Source organism: Pipistrellus kuhlii, unplaced genomic scaffold, assembly GCF_014108245.1.
Source record: "Pipistrellus kuhlii isolate mPipKuh1 unplaced genomic scaffold, mPipKuh1.p scaffold_m20_p_35, whole genome shotgun sequence".
Taxonomy (NCBI): domain Eukaryota; kingdom Metazoa; phylum Chordata; class Mammalia; order Chiroptera; family Vespertilionidae; genus Pipistrellus; species Pipistrellus kuhlii.
The window spans coordinates 3,767,503-3,790,923 of NW_023425535.1; the positions used below are offsets into that span (position 1 = coordinate 3,767,503).

Sequence of the window (23,421 nt, forward strand, 5' to 3'; positions counted from 1 at the left end):
TGACCACCTGGGATCAACCACTACCAATGATGATCGTGTGACACCTGACCTCATTTTCATTTCCAAGCCCTACAACCATCCCACAACCTGTACATAAGCCATCCACAATAAACCCTCTGGGAGCTCGACTTCTCTCTTCTGGTGAACTCTCTTATATAGAAGCTCTTTTCAATAAACTCTGTTTGCTTAATCTTGTACTGAGTTCAGTGCTCATTTCTATGACATTGATATTCAAGAACATGGCATTCAAGATCCAGTAACATAGCCAAGTCAGAATAAGTCCAGGATATGACACAGAGGTTTGGGTATCCAGGTCCTACTACTTGCAAGTGGCATCTGAAAAGAGTACAGTCTTACAGAGATGAGCTCTTAGAACTGTGGAGTCTGACACTAATTTCAGATAGGTAGTGTCATAATTAAATTGTAGGTCATCCATTTGGTGTCCAGAGAGTTGGAGAACTGGTTGTTGGTATGGAAAAATAAAATCCATACATTTGGTGTCAGAAGTATTGTGTATAAAAATAGTTTGGACACTTTAAACAATTAAAAACCAAACAAAATGTAGGGAACAATTCTCAAGACCTTGGCTATCAAGCAGCAAAGGACAGTGATCCTTAAGAGATGAGAAGCAAAAGAAGTGTGCTCAGTGACTGCTCGTTTACAGACAAAAGGATTTACTGGCTGCGGTGCAGGTAAGGGGAACTCAGACAGAGCCTGATGGTTTCCTGGAGTTGAAAGGAGACCAAACTCCGAGTCTGGATGGCTAATTCAGCTAGAGTTCTTGGGACAGGGTACTAGACAGATGAGAGTTACAAACAGAGAGAGTTCTAGAGTACTACAGAAGGTCCCCTGGAAGGATTGAACTGAGTATTTACCAGTACATGTGACCAGAGGCCAAGGAAAGAACCATAAGAGAGGATGTTAGGAACAATCCCTGCATCTTGGAAAAAGCTGGGAGAAATGCATTTCCCCACTAACTAGAGTGGAAAATCTTATCATCCATAGGGCACTGGATAAAGAACTCAGAAGCTGTACTTAGAGAGAAACTAATGGCACTGCACACCTACACCAGAAAAAAAGGAAGTCTCATTTCAATAAACTCATTTTATACTTAATAAATTAGAAAAAGTGAAATCTATGAAAGCAAAAGAAAGGAAATAATAAAGATCAGACCAGAAATCAATGAAATAGAAAACAGAAAAATGGGGGGAAATCAATTTGAGATCAATAAAATTGATAAACCTCTAGCCAAATTGGTGATAAAGGAAAATCAAGAAGACACAAATTAGCAATATCAGATAATACCAATACAGTTAGTATAACCATATTCAAAATAGTATGGCAATTTTTTAAAAAGTTAAACATATACCATAAAATCTAGCTATTCAACTCCTAGGTATTTACTCATGAGAGAAAAGAAAAATTGTGTCCATATAATGCTTTATACATGAATGTTTATAGAAGCTTTATTTATAACAGCCAAGAACTAAAGATAACTCAAATGTCCATCAACAGGTGAATAGATGAAAAAAAAAATTTATATATTCATGCAATAAAATACAAAGGAATAAATTAATGATTTGCACAACAGCACAAATACATTTCAAAATAAGTGGCTAAGTTAAAGATGCCAAATAAAACAATGTATATACTGTATGATTCCATGTATAGTATATCAAATCATAGAAAACTCAAACTAATCTCTAGTGTTAAAAAGCAGGTTGAGCCGAAACCGGTTGGCTCAGTGGATAGAGCATCGGTCTGAGGATTTTAAGGTCCCAGGTTAGATTCTGGTCAAGGGCATATACATTGGTTGCGGGCGCATCCCCAGTAGGGGGTGTGCAAGAGGCAGCTGATCAATGTCTCTCTTTCATCGATGTTTCTAGCTCTCTATCCCTCCCTTTCCTCTCTGTAAAAAATCAATAAAATATATATATTTTTAAAAATAAGTAGGTTGAATTAAATGATGAATTTAAGTCCCCTGTTTAGTAACTATACACAGAAAATTTTAAGTGATCCCCAATAGTTATAAATTAACCTCAAAGATTGTAAGCAAAAAGCTAAGATGCCAATATCTGGTTCAATAGTGAATAAAGGCCTATATTTCACTCTTATATTTAACTTTATTTTCCCAAAAAAGATAGATAGATTCTTTGCTTGCATTAAAACTAGCAATATCTTATGTATGTAAAAATCTTACCTGAACACTTTTCCTCCAGGTGTGTTGCTAAATCTGACATCTTCACAAAAGAGGACAAGCATTTTTGAAATTTTGTTTTAAATGTAATAACCCTTATATCATCATCAAACAGGCACTCACAGGATGACCAAGGTGTTGTATGCAATTCTAGGTTTTCTAGGATGTAATTGCGCTGAACGAAAAGATATTTAAATTCCCAAATATAATCTTAAATAAACAAATAAAAACAAAAAGTTACCAAAAAAGCAATAATCTAGGATCAAACTCAGATTAAGCAGATTGACCTGATTTAATCAGTTAAATACAACTCTTATCACACTAAGGAATTTGGGTATAAGAGATAAAATACGAATGTTTTAAGGCAATAAGAAAAGGATGCTAGAGATAATTTTAATAAAATTTTTTCTATAATTTCTTGGTCTCCTAAACAGTCACAATTTATTATTACCAACGCTTTTCAGAGCAGCAAATTTTCATTTTGATACCTATAAATATTTTTTTAATGATAAGGACATAGAAATGAACACATGTCTGCTATAATCAACATCTCTCATTAATTTTCAGTACCTTAGTTTTCTTATATAGCTAATTTTTCCAGAACAACAAAAAAAAATGAATTTAGGTACAGTTGTACCTATTTTTAATTCCCTCAGTAATAATTCTAATTCTTAAAACCATAGTAGCACAAACATCATTGCCAAATATGCATATACTATATTAATACATTCAACTTTAAAACTATAATAAAACAAAAAGAGGTCTCTTTGCACTAAGTTTTCAATAATAATAGCTGTCTTTTTAGTTTACCACTTACTTCAGGTCAACATCTAATTCACATGTTCCCACCTACTTCCTTAGCTTTTATTATTTGACAGCGTGCTTTTTTGTCAGAGAATTTTAACTGTATATCTGTATAATGTTATATCATTAGAAAAAACTAAGGCAAAAAAAGAAGGAAAGAATTGCAGCATATATTTTCCAAGTTGCTGTTTTAAGCCAATTACTATTTTTAAAATAGCTCTTATCTTATGACAAAACAGACAAACTAAGTAAATAAATAAATAAATAGCAGCCATAATCTCAACACACTCAAATAAAGTTAACATTTGTTTTTAATCTATTTCATTTTTACTTAATATGTCAAATATATGTTTATATGTCATTAAGTATTATTCCACATAATTTTAAAACCTATATAACAACATTCCATTGCACAGATAAACCAAAATCTTAAAATTAGAGCAGTCCTCTGTTTGGGGGCATGTTGATTGTGTTTTACTTTTCACTATTATAAACAGTACCATGATAAATACATTTTTAGCTACATCTTTATGCATAGCCATGATGTATTTCTATAAGTGTAATTTTTAGGTCAGAGGCATTCCAAATTCTAATGATTTTGTATGGATTGTCAACTGTTCTCAAGAAAGGTTTTTCCAATTTACATTTCCAAGAGTTTATGAGAGTTATTGCCTTCCCCTATCTTCTCTATTAATTTCTTAGGAGAAAAATAATCTGCTATTTTATTTGTGTGTCTTCAATTACTAGGCAGAGTACTTTTTTCTTATATATATATTGGCCATTTCTTTTTTGGGGGACTTGCCTGTTTATATATCTTTTGCTCATTTATCCTTTAAATATAGTTTATATTCTGTCAAAACAAAACCTTTTTCTAGTTTTTCACATTTAAGTTGTAATATATTATAGTAGTTAATGTTGTTGCATTTTATTTAGCCTACTAACTTTGGATTCCAAGTAAGTTGCTTATATTTTCTCTACTATTCATTGTTTCTTCTTAAAAACATGTTTGAATCTCATGCATTTGTGATTTATTTTGGCACAAATATAAATTATAAATTTTATTTTATTTTTCTTCAAAATTTTAAGTATTGTAGATATTCCAAAAATTACCTATGAAGATAAAAGTTTGTTTTTATTTTTTTAATTATAAGATAAAATTTTATTGTAAAATATTTAGATAGTAAAAGAAAATGGAATTAATAGGTGAAATAAGATTGACCATAGTTTAATAAGCTGGATAATGGTATTCTGCAAGCGTTTGAAGTTTTCCATACAAAAAGGCTGAAAAAGTAAAAGCAGATTTCACAAACACATAACATTAAAACTAAAGGTATAAATAAAAAATAATATTACCATACAGAGATACCCATTGTGAGCATTTTAGTATCTATTATTTTCAGACTTTTAAGTGAAAATACATACCTATATATCCACTTTTGTTAAAATAGGCTCCTATGCTGCAGGAAGTTTTGTTATCTACTTTTTTTTTAAATGTTTTTATTGATTTTAGAGAGAGGGAGGGAGAGGAATAGAGAGATAGAAACATCGATGAGAGAGAGAGAGCGTTCAGTTGCCTCCTGCAGGCCCCTCACTGGAGTGATACAAGTAGGACATAAAGAAGCCACATCAACCCTGGTAGGAGAGGTGGAGACACAGGAAGAGATAGTCCCACACCCACAAGTGGAGGATAAAAATCTGGAGGGATGTTTCAGCTGCAGAGGTCCCGGGTGAAAAGTGAAGAGTCCCAGCCCACACCAGGTGCCTCAGCCAATGTTCCAGTGCCAGGAAAAGTCCCCACAACTTCTGAATGTGAAAACCAGCAGGGATTGAGGCTCAGTGAGACAGAAGTGACTAAAGTCCTAGGCAGTTCATCTTAAAGGGCCCACACATGAACTTACTCAGGGTCACTCCCTCTGAGCTCCAGCACTGAGTAAGCAGTTGAAAGGGCATCGGAGACATGTGGGGAGGAACTGAATTGTCTGGCATCAGGGCAAGAGCTCAGGGGTAGGAGGCAGATTTCTCCCAGACAAAGTGCTCACAGGGACCATTGTTCCTTTGATGAGACCTACATCCCACAGAGCTGGCAGGTAGGCACTTATCTGAGTCTCCATCAACCTGGCTGACACCATTTGTCACATCCTGGTGATTCTCTCAGGACATACCCCACCCAACTTCCAGGTCCGGCCAAGATGGTTCCAGAGCCTTCTCTATAAAAATGGTTTGTCTTGTCTCAGGCTTCAGACTTTCCTAAAATCTCTCATATAAGCAGCATCTGGCATTGGCGTGCTCTATACCTCTCACTAAGTGGCCCCAGCTTAGCACTAGCAGGAGCCAGATTTGTTTCACAGTTTGCCCTCTCCTGGGCAACTCCAAACTCAGCACAAGTAGCAGCCATCTGCAGGTCACTTTACAGTTCATGTCAGGAAGCTGCAGGCAGAAAACAGGTGTCAACTGACCTTGGACTGCACCTCCTGGGAGGCCTCAGAGCCAGCACACACTTCATACCATGTTAAAGCACCATGCAACCACCTCCTCAAACGACACACTCAAGGTGTGGACTCAACAGGCACCAAAGTCCTGCTCTATAGGGTGTGCCCTTGCACAGATGATCCTTCACAAGGTAGCAGCCAGTGCTTGCAGCCAGTTGGCCAGGAGGTAAGTCCCTCTCCTTGCCATGCCAACAGCAATCAAGGCTCAACTACCACAAGAGGGTGTTCACAGCCCCAAAGAGGAGTGCACCTGGAGTGCCCTACTTGGTGGTGGGGAGGCTGTGCCACTGGACCCTACAGAATTCCTACTACGTTAGGCCAATTTACCAAGCTCAGAAGACACAGCAGCTCTACCTGATTCACAAAAACAAACACAGAGAGGCTGCCAAATGAGGAGATAAAGAAACAGATTCAAAATGAAAGAACAGAACAAAACTCCACAAAAACCTATAATAAGAAGAGCATAAAATGCTAATTAGACAGGACATCCTTTCGGACAATCTTGCAGATGAAGCCAGGGCTGTGAGGGAAGCCTGGATCCTGGATGCCTGCTGGCAGCTGAAAGGAAGCCCATATCCTGGGTGACAGCGGGAAGCCCGGGTCCCAGGTACCAGAGGGAAGCTGGTGCCGGCACCCAGGGGAAGGAAGGCCTACTCTTGCACGAATTTCGTGCATTGGGCCACTAGTAACTAAATAAAATGCAGATAAGCAATCTACTAGATGCAGAGTTCAAAACAATGGTTATAGGGATGCTCAAGGAACTTAGGGAAAGAATAGTTGAACTTAGATATAACTTCAAATGCATTAAAAAAACACACAGGGAAACCATAAAAAACAACCAGTCAAAAATGAAGGATACACTAATTGAAATTAAGAATAATTTACCAGAAATCAACAGTGGAGTATATAAAGCTGAGAAATCAGCAATTTGGCATGTAAGGAAGCAAAAACACCCCATTAGAAGAGCAAAAAGAAAATAATCATTTAAAAAATGAAGTTAGTGTAAGGAGCTTCTGGGACAACTTCAAGCATACCAACATATACATCATGGGGGTGCCAGAAGAAAAAAGAGAGCAAGAAACTGAAAACTTATTTGAAAAAATGACAGAAAAGTTCCCTATCTTGGTGAAGGAAAGAAACATACAAGTCCAGAAAGCACGGAGTCCCAAACAAAATAAACCCAAAGATGTCCACATCATAATTAAAATGCCAAAGGTCAAAGACAAATAGAGAATTTTAAAAGCAGCAAGAGAAAAGCAGTTAGTTACCTACAAGAGAGGTCCCATAAGATTGTCAACTGATTTCTCAACAGAAACTTTGCATGCCAGAAGGGATTGGCATGAAATATACAAAGTGCTGAAAAGCAAGGCACTACAACCAAGATTATTGTAACCAGCAAAGCTATAATTTAGAATCAAAGAACATATAAAGAGCTTTCCAAACAAGAAAAAGTAAAAGGAGTTCATCACCAACAAACCAGGATTATGTTGAAGGATCTTCTTTAAGAAAAAGGGGAGAAAATATTTTTAAAATATGAACAAGAATTCCTAGTTAAGTAGCTCAGTTGGTTAGTGTCTTTCTGATACACCAAGGTTGCAGATTCAATCTCCTGTCACAGCACATACAAGAAGCAACCAATGAATGCATTAATAAGTGGAACAATAGCCCAGTTGTTGTGTCACAGTGGTTACCAGTGGCCCAGGAACCAAGAGGTTACCAGTTCAATTCCTGGTCAGGCACATGCCTAGATTTTGTGCTCAGGCCTCTGTAGAGGGTGTGCAGGAGGCAGACAATCAATGGTGTTTCTCTCTCACCCATGTTTCTATCTTTCTAACCCTCTACATTCCTCTCTAAAAAAAAACAATACAAATAAAAATAAAACAACAAGCCAAAACCGGTTTGGCTCAATGGATAGAGCATCGGCCTGGGGACTGAAGGGTCCCAGGTTCGATTCCGGTCAAGGGCATGTACCTTGGTTGCGGGCACATCCCCAGTGGAGGGTGTGCAAGAGGCAGCTGATCAATGACTCTCTCTCATCAATGTTTCTAACTCTATCTCTCTCCCTTCCTATCTGTACAAAATCAATAAAATATATTTAAAAAATAAAAAATAAATAAAATAACAAAATCGATGATTCTCTTTAAAAATCAATAAAGTAAATAAATAGTATTGTTTTAAAAATATGAATAAAATGGCAATAAGTATGCACATGTCAACAAATGAATCTAAAAAACAAAATAGAAAACCAAGATGGCAGCATAGGTAAACCCTAAACTGCAGTCTCACACAACAATTACAAAAATACAACTAAAAGACAAAACGGTCATCATCCAAAACCACAGGAAAGCTGACTGACTGGAAATTCTACAACTAGAAGGAAAGAGAAAACCACAAGGAAAGTCAGAGGAGCTGTAAAAGCCTGAGGTATGAAGACACAGACGTGCACATGCAGGGAGGATGGAGCCGGAGAAGACGGGGTGGCTGAGTGCCTGGCTGGCGTTCTCTATCAGGAAGGAGATAAAAGCTCCGGACTGCGCTGAGCCCCAGTTACAGGCGAGACCCTAGGAACCCAGGCTCATACAGGGAGAATCTGGGCTGTAAGGCGGAAACTCAGGGAAACAGTGAAAGGCAAAACTCCGGATGCATGCACGTGAATGTGCGCAGAGGACTGACTGTTGACTGTGCTGCCCTAGTGGGAAGGAGACAAAAGCTCTGGACTGCACCGAACCCCAGTTCTGGGCAAGAATATGGGAATCCAGATTCATTGGGGGAGAGACTAGACTGTTTGGCAGCAGGCGAAACTCGAGGGCGCCTTTCTCTCCAAGGTGCTTGCAGCAATAGGGTGGGGCTGACAGGAAGCCAAGGCTGTAGGCTCCACCCTGAAACTCCACCCCATCAAAGCTGAGCACAGTGGCTTTTACAAGTTTGCAAGTCTACTCAAATAAGGCTGTCTCCCGGCATAAACACAGCTGATCCTCACAGCCAATTGGCCTGGAGGTCAATTCCTTCCACTGACACCAACAACAATCAAGACTTAACTACAACCAGGCTGTACAGTCCACAAAGGGGTGCACCAAGAGTATCCACCTCAGGTAACTGGGGAGGCAGAGCCACTCGCCCATATAAGACACCTAACACACAAAGCTACCAACTCAGGGAAGCAGCAAAAATGCAGAGACAAAAAACAAACAAACAGATCACAAACGAAAGAAATGGAGGAAAATAAACAACTAGAGATCAAGTTCAAAACCATGGTTATAAGGTTTTTCAAGAATTTCCTAGAAAAGACTGATAAATTTAGCAAGACCCTCAAGGATATGAGAGAGACCCAACTAGAAATTAAACATACACTGACTGAAATAAAAATATTATACAGACACCCAACAGCAAACTAGAAGAACGCAAGAATCAAGTCAAAGATTTGAAATATTGATACAAAGAAGCAAAAATCACTCAACTGGAAAAGCTAAAAGAAAAAAGAATCCAAAAATTTGAAGACAGTGTAAGAAGCCTCTGGGACAACTTCAAGCATACCAACATCCGAATCATGGAGGTGCCAGAAGAGAGAGAGCAAGATACTGAAAACCTATTGTATTTGAAGAAATAATAACTGAAAAACTTTCCCCACCTGTGAAAGAAATAGACTTATAAGCCCAGGAAGCGCACAGAACCCCAAACAAAAGAAATCCAAAAAGGACCACACCAAGAAACATCATAATTAAAATGCCAAGAGCAAAAGACAAAGAGAGAATATTTAAAACATTTAATTACCTACAAGGGAGCACCCATACGATTGTCAGCTGATTTCTCAACAGAAACTATGCAGGCCAAACAGGAGTGGCAAGAAATAGTCAAAGTGATGAATAGCAAGAACTACAACCAAGAGTACTCTACCCAGCCAAGCTGACATTCACTATTGAAGGTCAGCTAAAGAGCTTCACAGATAAGAAAAAGCTAAAGGAGTTCATCACCACCAAACCAGTATTAATATGAAACGCTGAAAGGTATTTTTTAAGAAGAGGAAGAAGAAAAGGTAAAGATAAAAATTATGAACAACAAATACAACTCTATCAAAAAGTGAATCTAAAAATCAAGTGAATAAAAAAAAATCTGATGAACAGAATAAACTGGTAAATATAATAGAATCAGGGGAACAGAAAGAGAGTGGACTGACAAATCTCAGGAGGAAAGGGGTATGGGGGGGGTGGGAAGAGACTGGACAAAAATTGTACACCTATGGATGAGGACAGTGTTGGGGGAAGGTAAGGGAAGAGCGTGGAATGGGAACCAGGTGGAGGGGAGCTAAGGGGGAAAGGAGGGAGAAAGAGGAACAACTGTAATAATATGAACAGTAAAGATTTATTAAAAATAAAATAAAATTGGGTAGAAGAAAAAAAATTTTAAAATAAAAAACAAAATAAATAAGTAGAAGAGAAACAGACACATAGGTACAAAGAACATTTTAAGATGGCCACGTGTGGAGGATGGGTGGAAAAGGTCAAGGGATTCGGAAGTACAAATTAGTTGGGGGTGGAGGGATTCAGCAGAAAAGAAAAATAACTCATCCACATGGACAACAGTGTGGTGATCTGGGAAGGGGGAAGGAAGGAAGAGAGGCTAGAAGTGGAAAAGGGTATTGGGGCCATAAATGGTGGTTTAAAATTAAATTAAACTTCAAAAAGGTAAAATGAAATAAAAAGAAGTATAAATTTGTTGTTATAGAATAGTCATAGGGATATAAAGTATAGCATAGGTATTATAGTCAATAATATTTTAATAACTATGTATGGTGTCAGATGGTATTAGGTTTATTGAGATGATCACTTAGAAAGTTATATAATGCCTAATCACTGGGGTATACACTTAAAAGTAATATAATATTTTATGTAAACTATAATTGAAAAATAAAAAATGATTTAAATTTAAAAAAGGGTGACTATGTTTCAAACCTCCATAAAGACATAACTATGATTTTGCATTAAGTATAATCACAAATATTAGGATTTTTTGCATTTACCCTGTGCTTAATTAGCAATGTCATGAGAATACTTTATTGTAATATAATTTTTTTAAATATTAGACTTCTATTAAATAATTTCAGGAAGATATTACATTGAAATGGTATTTAGCTGTGAATAGCTAATTTTATGTGTATTCCAGTATACTTAAGAAGTGTAAATTAGGTCCCTAGTCCACTCTCATTAGGACCAAACTGTGACCAATATTCACTACATATGAGGCATACCAAACATGAACTTGAAATTTCTTATTATTCTTCCCCCAAACATGAACTCTGTTATCTCCAGTATTCAATAATGACTGAATCAACAGTGATGCAATATTATCCTTTCTAATTATGCCACCTAAATTTGAGTTGTTTTTAATCCTTGGGAATAAGTAAAACCAGAGCCCAATATAAAGAAAATTTGATGGAAAATGCTTCAAGAAATTATAAATAAATAGACAGAATGCTGGAAGTATTAATCCCTTACTTAAATGACCCTTCAAAATAGGTATTGTCCCATTTTTTAAAGTATCTTGAGGTATTGAGATGGATATCAAAACTTAAAATCATGGATATGGACCAACATGGCAGTGGCAGGACTGGAGTGAGGATGAGAGTGTGATTGGGTATGTATGTGTGATGGAAAGTGTGCATGTGTGTGAGGAGAGCATCTGTCTGTAGGAGTGGGAGTTCAGGGTGATTTCAGAGCTCCTGGCATAGGAGATTCTTGGCCTGCCGATTCCCTCCACTTGACAGAAGAGATCCCACCATTTTGAAAGAGCTGCAGGGTCCTTCCTAGGAAGAGAATGCGGGGAGCAGCCCTGTCCCAGTGCCCCTAGCTCATAGACGGATGTGGGTAGCCCCACTGCTGGGGCCCATATACGATGACCCAACTCTTCCAGATGCACATACCTGTCACCATGACCCAGGACACACAAACCGGACAGAAACTCCATGTATCTGAACTGAGGGCCTCAAAGGCCGGCTTGCTGCCTTTACAGGCAGTGCATGGGGCCTGCCCCACCATGTTGGCATGCAGGGTGCTCAGATATACCACACACATCAGTAGACCAGTGTCCAGCCTGCTCCACCATCTTGACACATGGCCTGCCTGGACACAGAGACCTGCCACCCTGAACCAGCACACCCAACCCAGTGCTCTTGGACAACTAACCCCATTGCCCTGACGTGGTGTGCCTGGTGCTGCCACCATGACCGAGTGTGCCAGATCCAGCACCCCTGGACAAACATCCCTACTGCCTGACACTGCCCAATAGATTTGACCTGATGCCTCCAGATGCACAAACCTGCCACAGTTCCAGGATATCCCTAACCTGGGGCCACCAGAAGACTGGACCCTCCACTGTGACCCAGCACAACTAGTCACCTCTGGAAGCATGACACCCCAACCCCAATTGCTAAAATGTAGAGACAAAGACACAGCCCCCAAGTGAAAAAAGAAAAGGAGGAATTGCCAGAAAAGTAACTAAATGAAATGGAGGCAAGCAATTTGTCAGCTAAAGAATTCAAAGTAATAGTTATAAGGGTGCTAAGGAACCTAATGAAAACCACACCAGCATGAAAAAAGAGGCTGAAACAATGAATAAGAATCAATCAGGAATAAAGAATGATGTAGCTGAAATAAAGAATACCCTTGAAGGGTTCAACAGTAGACTAGAAGAAACTGAGGACCAAATAAGTAAATTAGAAGAAACAGTAGAAAACAAAACAAAAAAAGAAGAAAAAAAGAAAAACACCCAATGAGAGCAGCAATTAGAAAAAATATTAAAAGTGCCAAAACCAATAGAGTCTGCAGACTGAAAGGTCCCAGGTTCGATTCCAGTCAAGGGCATATATGTTGGTTGCAGGCACATCCCCAGTAGGAGGTGTGCAAGAGGCAGCTGATCAATGATTCTCTTTCATCGATGTTTCTAACTCTATCTCTCTCCCTTCCTCTCTATAAAAAATCAATAAAATATATTTTAAAAAAAGAAAAGAAAAGAAAAAATATTAAAAGCACAAGGAGAGTTTAAGGGAGCTTTGGGACAACATGAAAGTTAAAAACATCTGCAAAATTAGGGTGCCAGGAAAAGAAGCTGAGTAAGGAATAGAGAACCTGTTTGAAGAAATAATGACTGAAACCTTACCTCACCTGGTGAAGAAAAAGTCACACAAGTCCAGGAAATACAGAGTCCCAATCAAGATGAACTCCAAAAAGACCCACACCAAGACACATCATAATTAAAATGGCAAATGTTAAAGACAAAGAAAGAGCTCTGGCCAGTTTGGCTCTATGGATAGAGTGTCAAGGGACTGAAGGATACCAGGTTCAATTCCAGTCAAGGGCATGTACCTTGATTGCAGGAGGCAGCTGATCGATGCTTCTCTCTCATCGATGTTTCTAACTCTCTATCCCTCTCCCTTCCTCTCTGTAAAAAAAACCAAAAAAAACAATAAAATATATATTTTTAAAAAGACAAAGAAAGAATCTTATAGCCTGCAAGAGAGACAGAAAGTTACCTACAAAAGAGCTCCCATTAGGCTGTCAGCTGATTTCTCTATAGAAACACTTCAGACCAGAAGGGAATGGCACGGAATATTCAAGGTAATGAAAAACAAGGAACTGACTCTAAGACTACTCTATCCAGCAAGGCTATCATTCAAAATTGAAGGTGAAATTAGAAGATACACAGACAAAAAAGAAGGTAAAGGGGTTTATTACCACCAAACCAGAACTGCAAGAGATGCTAAAAGGGCTGTTGTAAGAAGAAGAAATAGAAAGAGAGAGGGGATCATAGATATAAAGAGTAAAAATGGCAACAAATAAGTACCTATCAATAATTAACCTTAAATGTAAACGGCATAAATGCTCTAATTAAAAGACACAGGGTATCTGAATGGGTACAAAAACATGACCTATGTATATGCTCTCAACAAAAAGATCCACCTAAGAACTAAGGATTCAAACAGGATGAAAGTGAAAAAATGGAGGGGAAAAAAATCCAGGGTAAAAATACTCATATCTGACAAAATAGACTTCAAAGCAAAGGTCATAACAAGCTACAAAGGAGGTCATTACATAACACTAAAGGAATCAATACAAGAGGACATACTCTGGTAAACATATATGCACCCAATATAGGAGTACCCAAATACATGTTTTTAAAAATCTTCTGGAGAATTTAACACCACATGACCTCACTCATTTGTGGATAATAAAGAACATTATAAACTGATGAACCAAAAGATAGATATAGAGACAGTATATCAACAAGCAGACTGTCAAATTATAGCGGGGAGGGGAGGAAGATCTGGAGGAGATAATATTGTAGATCAACCGAAGGACTTTTATACATGCATATAAGTACAACCAATGGACATAAAACTCTGGGGAGGGAGGGGATGTGTGGGAGGGAGAGAGGGGGGAAAAAAATCAATAAAATATATTATAAAAAAAAAGAACAAGAAAAGAAGAAAAGAAAAGAAAAGAAAAGAAAAGAAAAGAAAAGAAAAGAAAAGAAAAGAAAAGAAAAGAAAAGCTGAGCCAAAACTGGTTTGGCTCAGTGGATAGAGCATCGGTCTGGGGACTGAAAGGTCCCGGGTTCAATTCCGGTTAAGGGCATGTACCTTGGTTGTGGGCACATCCCCAGTAGGGGGTGTGCAAGAGGCTGCTGGTTGATGTTTCTCTCCCATCGATGTTTCTAGCTCTCTATCCCTCTCCCTTCCTCTCTGTAAAAAATCAATAAAATATATTTTAAAAAGAAAAAAAAATCTTCTGGAGAATTTAAAGGGAGAGATTGACAGCAATATAGTCATAGTAGGGGGATTTTAACACCCCTCTGATATCACTGGAGAGATCTTCTTGACAGAAAATCAACAAGGAAACAGTGACCCTAAATGACACAATAGATCAAAAGGATTTAATAGACATTATCAGAACATTTCAGCCCAAAGCTGCAGAATATACATTCTTCTCAAATACACATGGGATTCTCTCAAAGATAGACCATATGTTAGGACACAAACTAAGTCACTATAAGACCTAGAGTAATGAAATCCTATTAAGCATTATCTCAATTCTCAATGGCAAAAAACTAGAGATTACAATAAAACCATCACCAAACATTCAAACACATGGAGGTTAAATAGCATGATATTAAACAATGAATGGGTAACCAATGAGACCAAGGAAGAAATTAAAAACTTATAGAAAAAAATTGAAATGAACACACATCTCCAGATCTATGGGACATAGCAAAAGCAGTCCTTAGAGCACATGTGTCAAACACAAGGCCCGCGGGCCAAATCCGTCCCGCCAGGCCTTGCAATGTGGCCCGCACCACGCTGTCATCACTGCACTCCGCTGCGTTTCCATCACAATGACAGTTTATGACTGTTCAGTAAACCATTCGGCCCGCGATTTAGGCTGGATTTTAGATTTTGGCTCCTTCTCTGATTGAGTTCAACACCCCTACCTTAGAGGGAAGTTCATAGCACTACAGGCCTACCTCAAGAAACAAAAAACAAAACAACCAAAAAAAATTGCTAATAAACTATCTAACCCTACAACTTAAAGAATTAGAACAAATAAACAAACAAAAAAAGCCCATAGTAAGTAGAAGGAAATAATAGAGATCAGAGCAGAAATAAATGACATAGAGACTAAGAAAACAATACAAAAGATCAATAAAACCAAGAGGTGGTTCTTTGGGAAAATAAACAGTATTGATGAACTCCTAGTCAGACTCATTGAGAAACAAAGAGAAAGGGCCTAAATAAATAAAATCAGAAATGAGAGAGGTGAAGTAACAACAGCCACCACAGAAATACAAAGGATTATAAGCAAATACAATTAACAGCTATATGCCAATAAGCTGGAAAACTTGGATGAAATGGACAAATTCCTAGAAAAATACAACCTTCCAAAACTGAATCAGGAAGAATCAGAACACCTGAATAGGCCAATAACAACTGATGAAACTGGAACAGTAATAAAAAATACCTGCCCTGGTCAGTTTGATTCAGGGGATAGAATGTCGGCCTGCAGACCAAAGGGTCACAGATTTGATTCCAGGTACTTAGATGCAGGGGCTTGATGCCCAGTCCCCATTGGGATATGTGTGGGAGGCAACCAATCGATGTGTCTCTCACACATTGATTTTCTCACTCTGACTCTCCCTCTCCCTTCCACTCTCTCTAAAAATCAAAGAACAAATATATCCTTGGGTGTGGATTTTAAAAAATATCAAACAAGCCAAAACCGGTTTGGCTCAGCGGTAGAGCATTGGTCTGCAGACTGAAAGGTCCGGGGTTCGATTCCGGTCAAGGGCATGTACCATGGTTGCAGGCACATCTTGCACATCCTCCAGTAAGGGGTATGCAAGAGGCGGCTGATTGATAATTCTCATTGATGTTTCTAACTCTCTATTCCTCTCTCTTCCTCTCTGTAAAAATCAATTATATATATATATATATATATATATATATATATATATATATATATATATATATATATTTTTTTTTTTTTTTTTTTTTTTAATCAAACAAAAAACCTCCCAGCAAACAAATGCCCTGGCCTGGCAGGCTTCACATGGGAGTTCACCAAATATTCAAAAAAGAACTAGCATTTATCATTCTCAAACTAATTTTAAAAATCCAAGAGAAAGAAACACTTCTAAGCTCTTTTCATGAAGCCAGTATTATCCTAATACCAAAACCAAATAAGACGAATGAAAGAGAACTACAGGCCAATATCCCTGATAAAGATAGATGCTAAAATTCTCAACAAAATATTAGCAAATTGGATCCAGCAAAATATTACAAATATCATACACCATGAACAAGTAGAATTTGTTCCAGGGATGCAAGGCTGGTACAATATTTGCAAATCAATAAACATGATATATCAGATAAACGAACTGAAAGACAATAATCACATGATCATATTACTAGATGCAGAAAAAGCATTCCACAAAATCCAACACATTTTTTATACAAACTCTCAGGAATGATATAAAATTAACACCCTAAAATCATTGGCATTTTTATATACCAACAATGAACTCTTAGAAAGAGAAAGTAAACAAGCAATCCCATTTACCATTACAACAACAAAAATAAGATACTTAGGAATAAATATAACCAAGGTGGTAAAAGACCTGTACTTGGAAAACTATAGAATGTTTTAAAAAGAGATAGAAGAGATAGAAGATATAAAGTAGAAGAATATACCATGTTCATGGATTGGTAGAATTGACATCATTAAAATGTCCATGCTACACAAAGCAATCTATAGCTTCAATGCAATTTCTATTAAAATACCAATGGCATATGTCACAGAGCTAGAATAAATCCCCCCAAAATTTATATGGAACCAAAAAAGACCTCAAGTCATCACAGCATTCTTAAGAAAGATGAAAAAGTTGAAAAGATCACAACATCGGATATCAAGCTATACTACAAAGCCACTACTGGCACAAGAACAGGCAAATAGACCATTGGAACAGAACAGAGAATCCAGAAATAGACTCAAGCCATTATGCTCAATTAATATTTGACAAAGGAAGCAAGACAAGATCATACAAGAGAGTAAAGCCTGTCTCTTCAATAAATGGTATTGGGAAAATTAAACAGATACATGCCCCCCAAAAAAGAAAAAGAAACAAACTATACCACCAACTTACCATACACAAGAATAAACTCAAATTGGAAGAAAAAAGAAACAAACTATACCACCAACAAACCATACACAAGAATAAACTCAAATTGGAAGAAAAAAAAAACAACCTTAAATGTAAGTTGTAAAACTATACAAATCCTAGAAGAAAATATAGGCAGCAAAATCTCAGACATTTCACATAGCAGAATTTTCACTGATACTAGCACAACAAAGAAAAAAATATATATACAAATGGGACTACATCAAAATAAAAAGCTTCTGCACAGCAAAATAACCAGCATCAAAATGAAAGGGAACCTAATGTATGGGAGAACATATTTGCCAATGATATATCTAATAAGGGGTTAATTTCCAAAATATATAAAGTACTCATATAACTCAACAAAAGGAAGATAAACAATCCAATTAAGAAATATGGCCAAGAAACAAATATAAATACTCAATATCACTAATCATCAGAGGCATGCAAATGAAAACAACACCTGCCAAATGGCTGCCATCAATAAATCAACAAATGACAAGTGCCTAAAAAGGAACCATAGTACACTGCTGGTAGGAATGCAGACTGGTGCAGGCACTATGGAAAACAGTATGGAGTTTCTTCAAAAAAATTAAAAATGGAACCCCCATTTGACTCAGTGATCCCATTTCTAGGAAATATATCCTAAGAAGCCCAAAACATCAATCAAAAAGAATGTATTATATGTTCATAGCAGCACAGTTTACTATAGCTAAGATCTGCAAACAGCCCAAATGGCCATCAGTAGATGAGTGGATAAAAAACTGTGGCACATTTACACCATGAAATACTTTGTAGCAGTAAAATGAAGGATCTCTTACCCTTTAAGGTAGCCTGGAGGTACCTGGAGAGTATTATGCTAAGTAAAATAAGCCAGTCAGAGAAAGACAAATATCACATGATCTCACATATGTGGAATCTCATGAGCAAAATAAACTGAAGAACAAAATAGAGCCAGAGACATGGAGGCATGCAACAGGTTGAGGATTCTTAGAGAGAAGGGGAAGAGTGGAAAGAGATCAACCAAAGAACTTATACGCATATATGCATAATCCATGGGACAATAGTGGGATAAAGGCCTGAGGAGGGCACAGGAGTGGGGAGAAGGAAGAGGTCACTGGGGGGAAAAAAGGAGGGGGCATCTGTAATTATCCTATATAAGAAAGAAGTAATATGCAAATTGATCATCACACTCTCACAGAAGATGGCCACCCCCATGTGATCACAAGATGGCCACCACAAGATGGCTGGCAGGGGAGGGCAGTTAGGGGCAACCAGACCTGCAGGGGAAGGCAGTTAGGGGCAACCAAGCCAGCAGAGGAGAGCAGTTGGGGATGACCAAGCCTGAAGGAGAGTGCAGTTGGGGGCAACGGGCCAGTAGGGGAGGACAGTAGGGGGCGACCAGGCCTGCAGAACAGGGCAGTTGGGGTGGTTGAACCTACAGGGAAGGGCAGTTGGGGGCAACCGGGCCAGCAGGGGAGGGCAGTTGGGGGTGACTGAGCCTGAAAGGGAAGGCAGTTAGGGGTGACTGGGCCAGCAGGGAAGGGAACTTAGGGGCAACTGAGTTGACAGGGGAGGGTAGTTGTGGGGGACTGGGCTGGCAGGTGAGGACAATTAGGGACAATCAGACCATCAGGGGAGCAGTTAGGCATCGGTCAGACTGGCAGGGGAGAGGTTAGGGGTGAGCAGGCTGGCAAGCAGAAGCAGTTAAGGTCATCAAGAAGGCAGGCAGGCGAGCAGTTAGGAGCCAGCAGTCCTGAATTGTGAGAGCGATGTCCGACTGCTGGTTTTCCACAGGGATTAGGCCTAAACAAGCAGTAGGACATCCCCCGAAGGGTCCCAGATTGAAGAGGGTGCAGGCTGGTTTGAGGGACATCCTTCCCCACCCCATTGTACAAATTTCATGCACTGGGCCTCTAGTTTCAACAATAAAGGTGGATTTTTTAAAAATCATGGGTTATAAGTATGTTGAACAAATGAATAAAGAACAAGTACATCTTTATGCTTTGATTCATAGATTTTCAGTATTAACCTAAATACCATAGAATTATCTAGAGTAAACTATACTTCCTCTTCTATTAGCCCAATAGCTATTCATTTTAAGAGAATATTCCCATTAAGCATGGAGCAATCTGCTTTATTATAGCTTCATTAGAACTGGAATAACACCTCTGGCCTACATTTTGATCAGCATGCATTAGACTCATGTTCTGGCAATGAAACAGTGGTCAATAATGAAAGTTAATCTATCATTGACATATGTTTATCCTATTTCTCAACTAAACAAATGTTTGTCACTGTTTGATCATAACATAAAAGCCAAAAGTCAGACTTATCTCAAATCTTAGTTGTAGGCTATTAATGATTAAGGGAGACAATGTGACAGATTCTATCTTTAGGTAACTATTTTGTAGGTAAAAGTTTGGGAAGAGATATTCAGGTAAATAGAATGTTCACATACTTAGTCTCTGAATTAGTTTATCAGGGTAAAATTACTCATGAGCCACTTATTACATTATCTCTGACTGTTACAACTAAAGGATGACACAATATCCAAAAGGAAAATGTACTATTTTATTAAAACATCAATTCCACTTATTCAATACATGATAGATTAATTTGTACCGTAAAGAAAAATGTAATCATGGATCATATTTTAAACATAAACATTCTATGGATAGCTAGTAATCTACACATCCTATATAATAAAAGGCTAATGAAGGACCAAATGGTGGAACAACTGGAACAACTGAACAACCAGACACTATGATGTGTGCTGACCACCAAGGGGCATGTGCGGAACATGGCAGGTGTTGGGCATGGCAGGATGGTGGAGCAGGTGAGTGGGGGCACCACACCAAGGCAGGGAACCCATTGCTGTCATGGGGACAAGCCTCTGGTGGTTAATGAAAATTCTTTGTTCCCACATGCTGTGGTCCCACCTGGTGCTCACACCTGCTGCCAGCACCTGCCCTGCTCACACCTGCAGCTGGCGCTGGAGCCACTGCTCACACCCGCTGCTGGTGCCCAACACCGTCCCCAATCGCTTGGTGACATCAGTGGGTGCAAGGAGAGCTGGCCCTGATCTCCCCTCAGGGCTTCTCCACCTCCCCCTGCTCCTGAGGGGAGGTCAAAGCTGGCAGCCGCTGCTCACACCTGCTATTGGCAATGGCCCCACTCACACTCGCTCTAACGCCAGAGCCAACCCTTGCACCCACTGCCAGCACCAGTCCCGCTTGCACCTGCTGCCCGTGCCCAGCGCTGGTCCCAATCTCTTAGCGCTATCAGCAGGTGTGAGTGGCTTCTCCTCCACTTGTACCTACTGACTGCACCAGCCCCGCTCGCACCCGCTGCTGGCACCAGCCCCAATCACAGGCAGGAGACGGGGGGCCAGGTCAGGAGGGGCCGGGTTGGGACACAGGTGATGAGCCAAGACCCATCCCTGTGCCTACCACAGCCTTGCAGCCCACAGTTCCTTTCAAGGTGCACAAATTCATGCACTGGACCCCTAGTTTAATATAATTGGTATAGCCTGGCCAGCATGGCTAAGTGGTTGAACATCAACCTATACCAGAGAGAGGTTTATTTAGCAGAGGACTTTTGCTGAATAAAAGTTGTAGAAGCTTCTCCAGAATTAAAATTTTAAGGAACATCTCTGAAGGAGATCAAACCTCCACTTAAATGGTAAAATAGTATATTTAGAAATAAGTGGAAGCTTTTCTTTTACTACTGTTAATTATAGAGGACTTTTTGGATTACTGATTTGCTTACAGGAGGTATAAAATTGTAACAGAAAAATATTCAATCATAATCTCATTTCAAATGTAATCTAACCTCTTAAGATTCTCACTTAGGCTCATACTCATTAACCATTTACATAACTGTAAGTAGATTAAAGCTTTTTGTTGTATTTACCTTTTTTCCTTTGAAGTTGAGGGTACCAGGTTGCTCCACGACCCCATAACACAAGCACATAATGTTGACCTTGGACCTGTTCCACTGTTAACAGAACTTTCCTTTGCTTCTGTCCTCTATAACTATATACCGCCTCTGGGGGAAAAGGACTGTTTTATTTATAATGTCTAGTGATAAATATATAATGATAACCAAATTGTATACTAAGGTCTTGCATCTTATTTTAGAATCTACAATTAAGGAATTGCTCCAAATGATCACCTGTCAGTACAGTGACATCCACCACTCTGAGCAGCGCATGGACTAGCAGACCGGGCTGGAGCTGCTCCAGAGCCACAAACTCCACATTGCTCACTTCCTGGGGCGGCCGTGGACGGAGGTCTCGGAGATAGGAATGCTTTGAAGATACGTATGCCAGTAAGTCTTGAAGTACAACATCACTAACTATACTGGAATCTGAAAGAAAAGAAAACACACATACATACAAAAGATGGCAACATTATATTTTCATGACAACACAGTATTTTCTTATACTTCATTTTACATTGTAAAGTGTGATTAAATGTAAAACATGATTTCATTTCTACAAAAGAGGTTATTCTGGATTAATTTAGATGAAAAAATAAACGATATTTTAATTGATTTATAATTATGTACTATCTCCAAAAAACCTTGCCCTGTTCCTTCACTTCTCTATTTTTTAACCAATTAACCAGGACCAACATCCCAGTTATTTTTTACTCCTCCAACTGGTTCTCTTATCCCTGATTTGATCACAGCTTTCCCAGCTATCCAGCGCCATTCTTCCTCAAGACTTAGCATGTCACATCTGAAATGCTCTACAAGTCACCTGACTGACTTCCCCTGAATATGCCTTGTTCTTGCCCACTTCTCAGCCTCTGTCCTCACCATTTCACTGGCTGCGATGCTGTCATCCTCTTCTCTGCCTTCCCAAATACTACACAGAATAATAACCACTAGGCTCCCAGGGATTTCTCCTTTTATCTCTAACTCTCATGTGGCATTTGAGTATGTGCTACACTAGCAGTCGGCAAACTCATTAGTCAAAAGAGCCAAATATCAACAGTACAATGATGGAAATTTCTTTTGAGAGCCAAAATTTTTAAACTTAAACTATATAGGTATGTACATTCTTAACTTAATTAGGGTACTCCTAAGCTGGCCTTTGCTAAAAACTCAAGGGGCCAAAGAGCTGCATGTGACTCGCAAGCCACAGTTTGCCAACCACTCTGCTACATCAAGCATGTCAAACTCAAAGGCTAACAGGGGTCAAATAAACAAGGTTTGAATTTATATGGGTTGCAAAAAAACAAAAGCTTCAATTTTCACAGAAACATAGGTTTATTTCAATACAGACATGCTGAATACAAAGGACTAAAATAAATGATAATCATTAGCATAAAATAATAGAACATTTTTAATAGAAATTAATATTTTTTCTTGAACATTAATATACAAGACACTGAATAACTGCACAAATTAATAAACGTAACACAAATAAAACTATTTTTCTTGTTCTCCAAAAGCAAAATATTTCCTGTTGCACACACCAAATAAGTCAGTATAGGACTAATGATATGGCAATCAGCTGCTAAAATATTCGCTGCTAGTATTAGTGGAGAGAAATGGTGCACCTGCATGTAAGGGAAATAAAATGCAACACAATTATAGTAATCAGTCATTAGCCAAATCAGTCATTAGTGAATGTTGTAATTCATTATTAATAATCCACTTATATAAAAGGCTAATATACTAAGAATCTGATGGCCCAACCAGTAGCTATGATGCACACTGACTACCAGGGGGCAGACACTCAATGCAGAAGCTGCCATGATGCATACTGGCCATTTACAAAGAAACGGCACCACAAACCTGGTACCTACAAAGCAACACTCGGCTTCTCCCAAGTGGGACACAGGCCTCACCACCACCTCTGAGCAACCACCCAGCAAATTGCAGCCAATGCTACCAAGACCACATGGCACAAAATGCAGCCCACAGCCCAGCCCAGCCCAGAAACTTTCGCTCTGGGCGCTAGGTCTCGTAGCAACAACGGGCTTTCCCTCCCTAGTGACTAACCTCCTTGGAGTTCCTTCAGCCCAAGAACATGCTTGCTTTACAGCCAGGTGCAAACATTTTATACTTCAACCAAATGTCTGTGAAGCATTTTCCCATGCCTCATCTCACTTGATCCTTACAGAAGTCCTGGAGTAGGTATATAGGAGACTTGGTGGAATCCTATTTTCTTTTCATTAGTCAGACAACAGAGATTTAGAAATTTTAGAAACTTGA

At 38.8% G+C, this 23,421-nt stretch overlaps 1 protein-coding gene across 5 annotated transcripts in view; it reads right to left on the minus strand.

Annotated features, from left to right (window-relative positions):
• SHLD2 (shieldin complex subunit 2) overlaps nucleotides 1–23,421 on the minus strand; it is a 130,579-nt gene that overhangs the window by 25,683 nt on the left and 81,475 nt on the right. For 4 of the 5 annotated variants that reach the window (XM_045570695.1, XM_036461223.2, XM_045570694.1 and 1 more), the window contains 3 exons: nucleotides 21,370–21,564; nucleotides 21,109–21,243; nucleotides 2,201–2,407 (listed from right to left, as the gene is read on the minus strand). In XM_045570695.1, the coding sequence (XP_045426651.1) occupies nucleotides 2,201–2,407; nucleotides 21,109–21,243; nucleotides 21,370–21,564 (537 nt within the window). The remainder of the gene's footprint in view (nucleotides 1–2,200; nucleotides 2,408–21,108; nucleotides 21,244–21,369; nucleotides 21,565–23,421) is intronic. The other variant, XM_036461225.2, reaches the window with a different exon arrangement.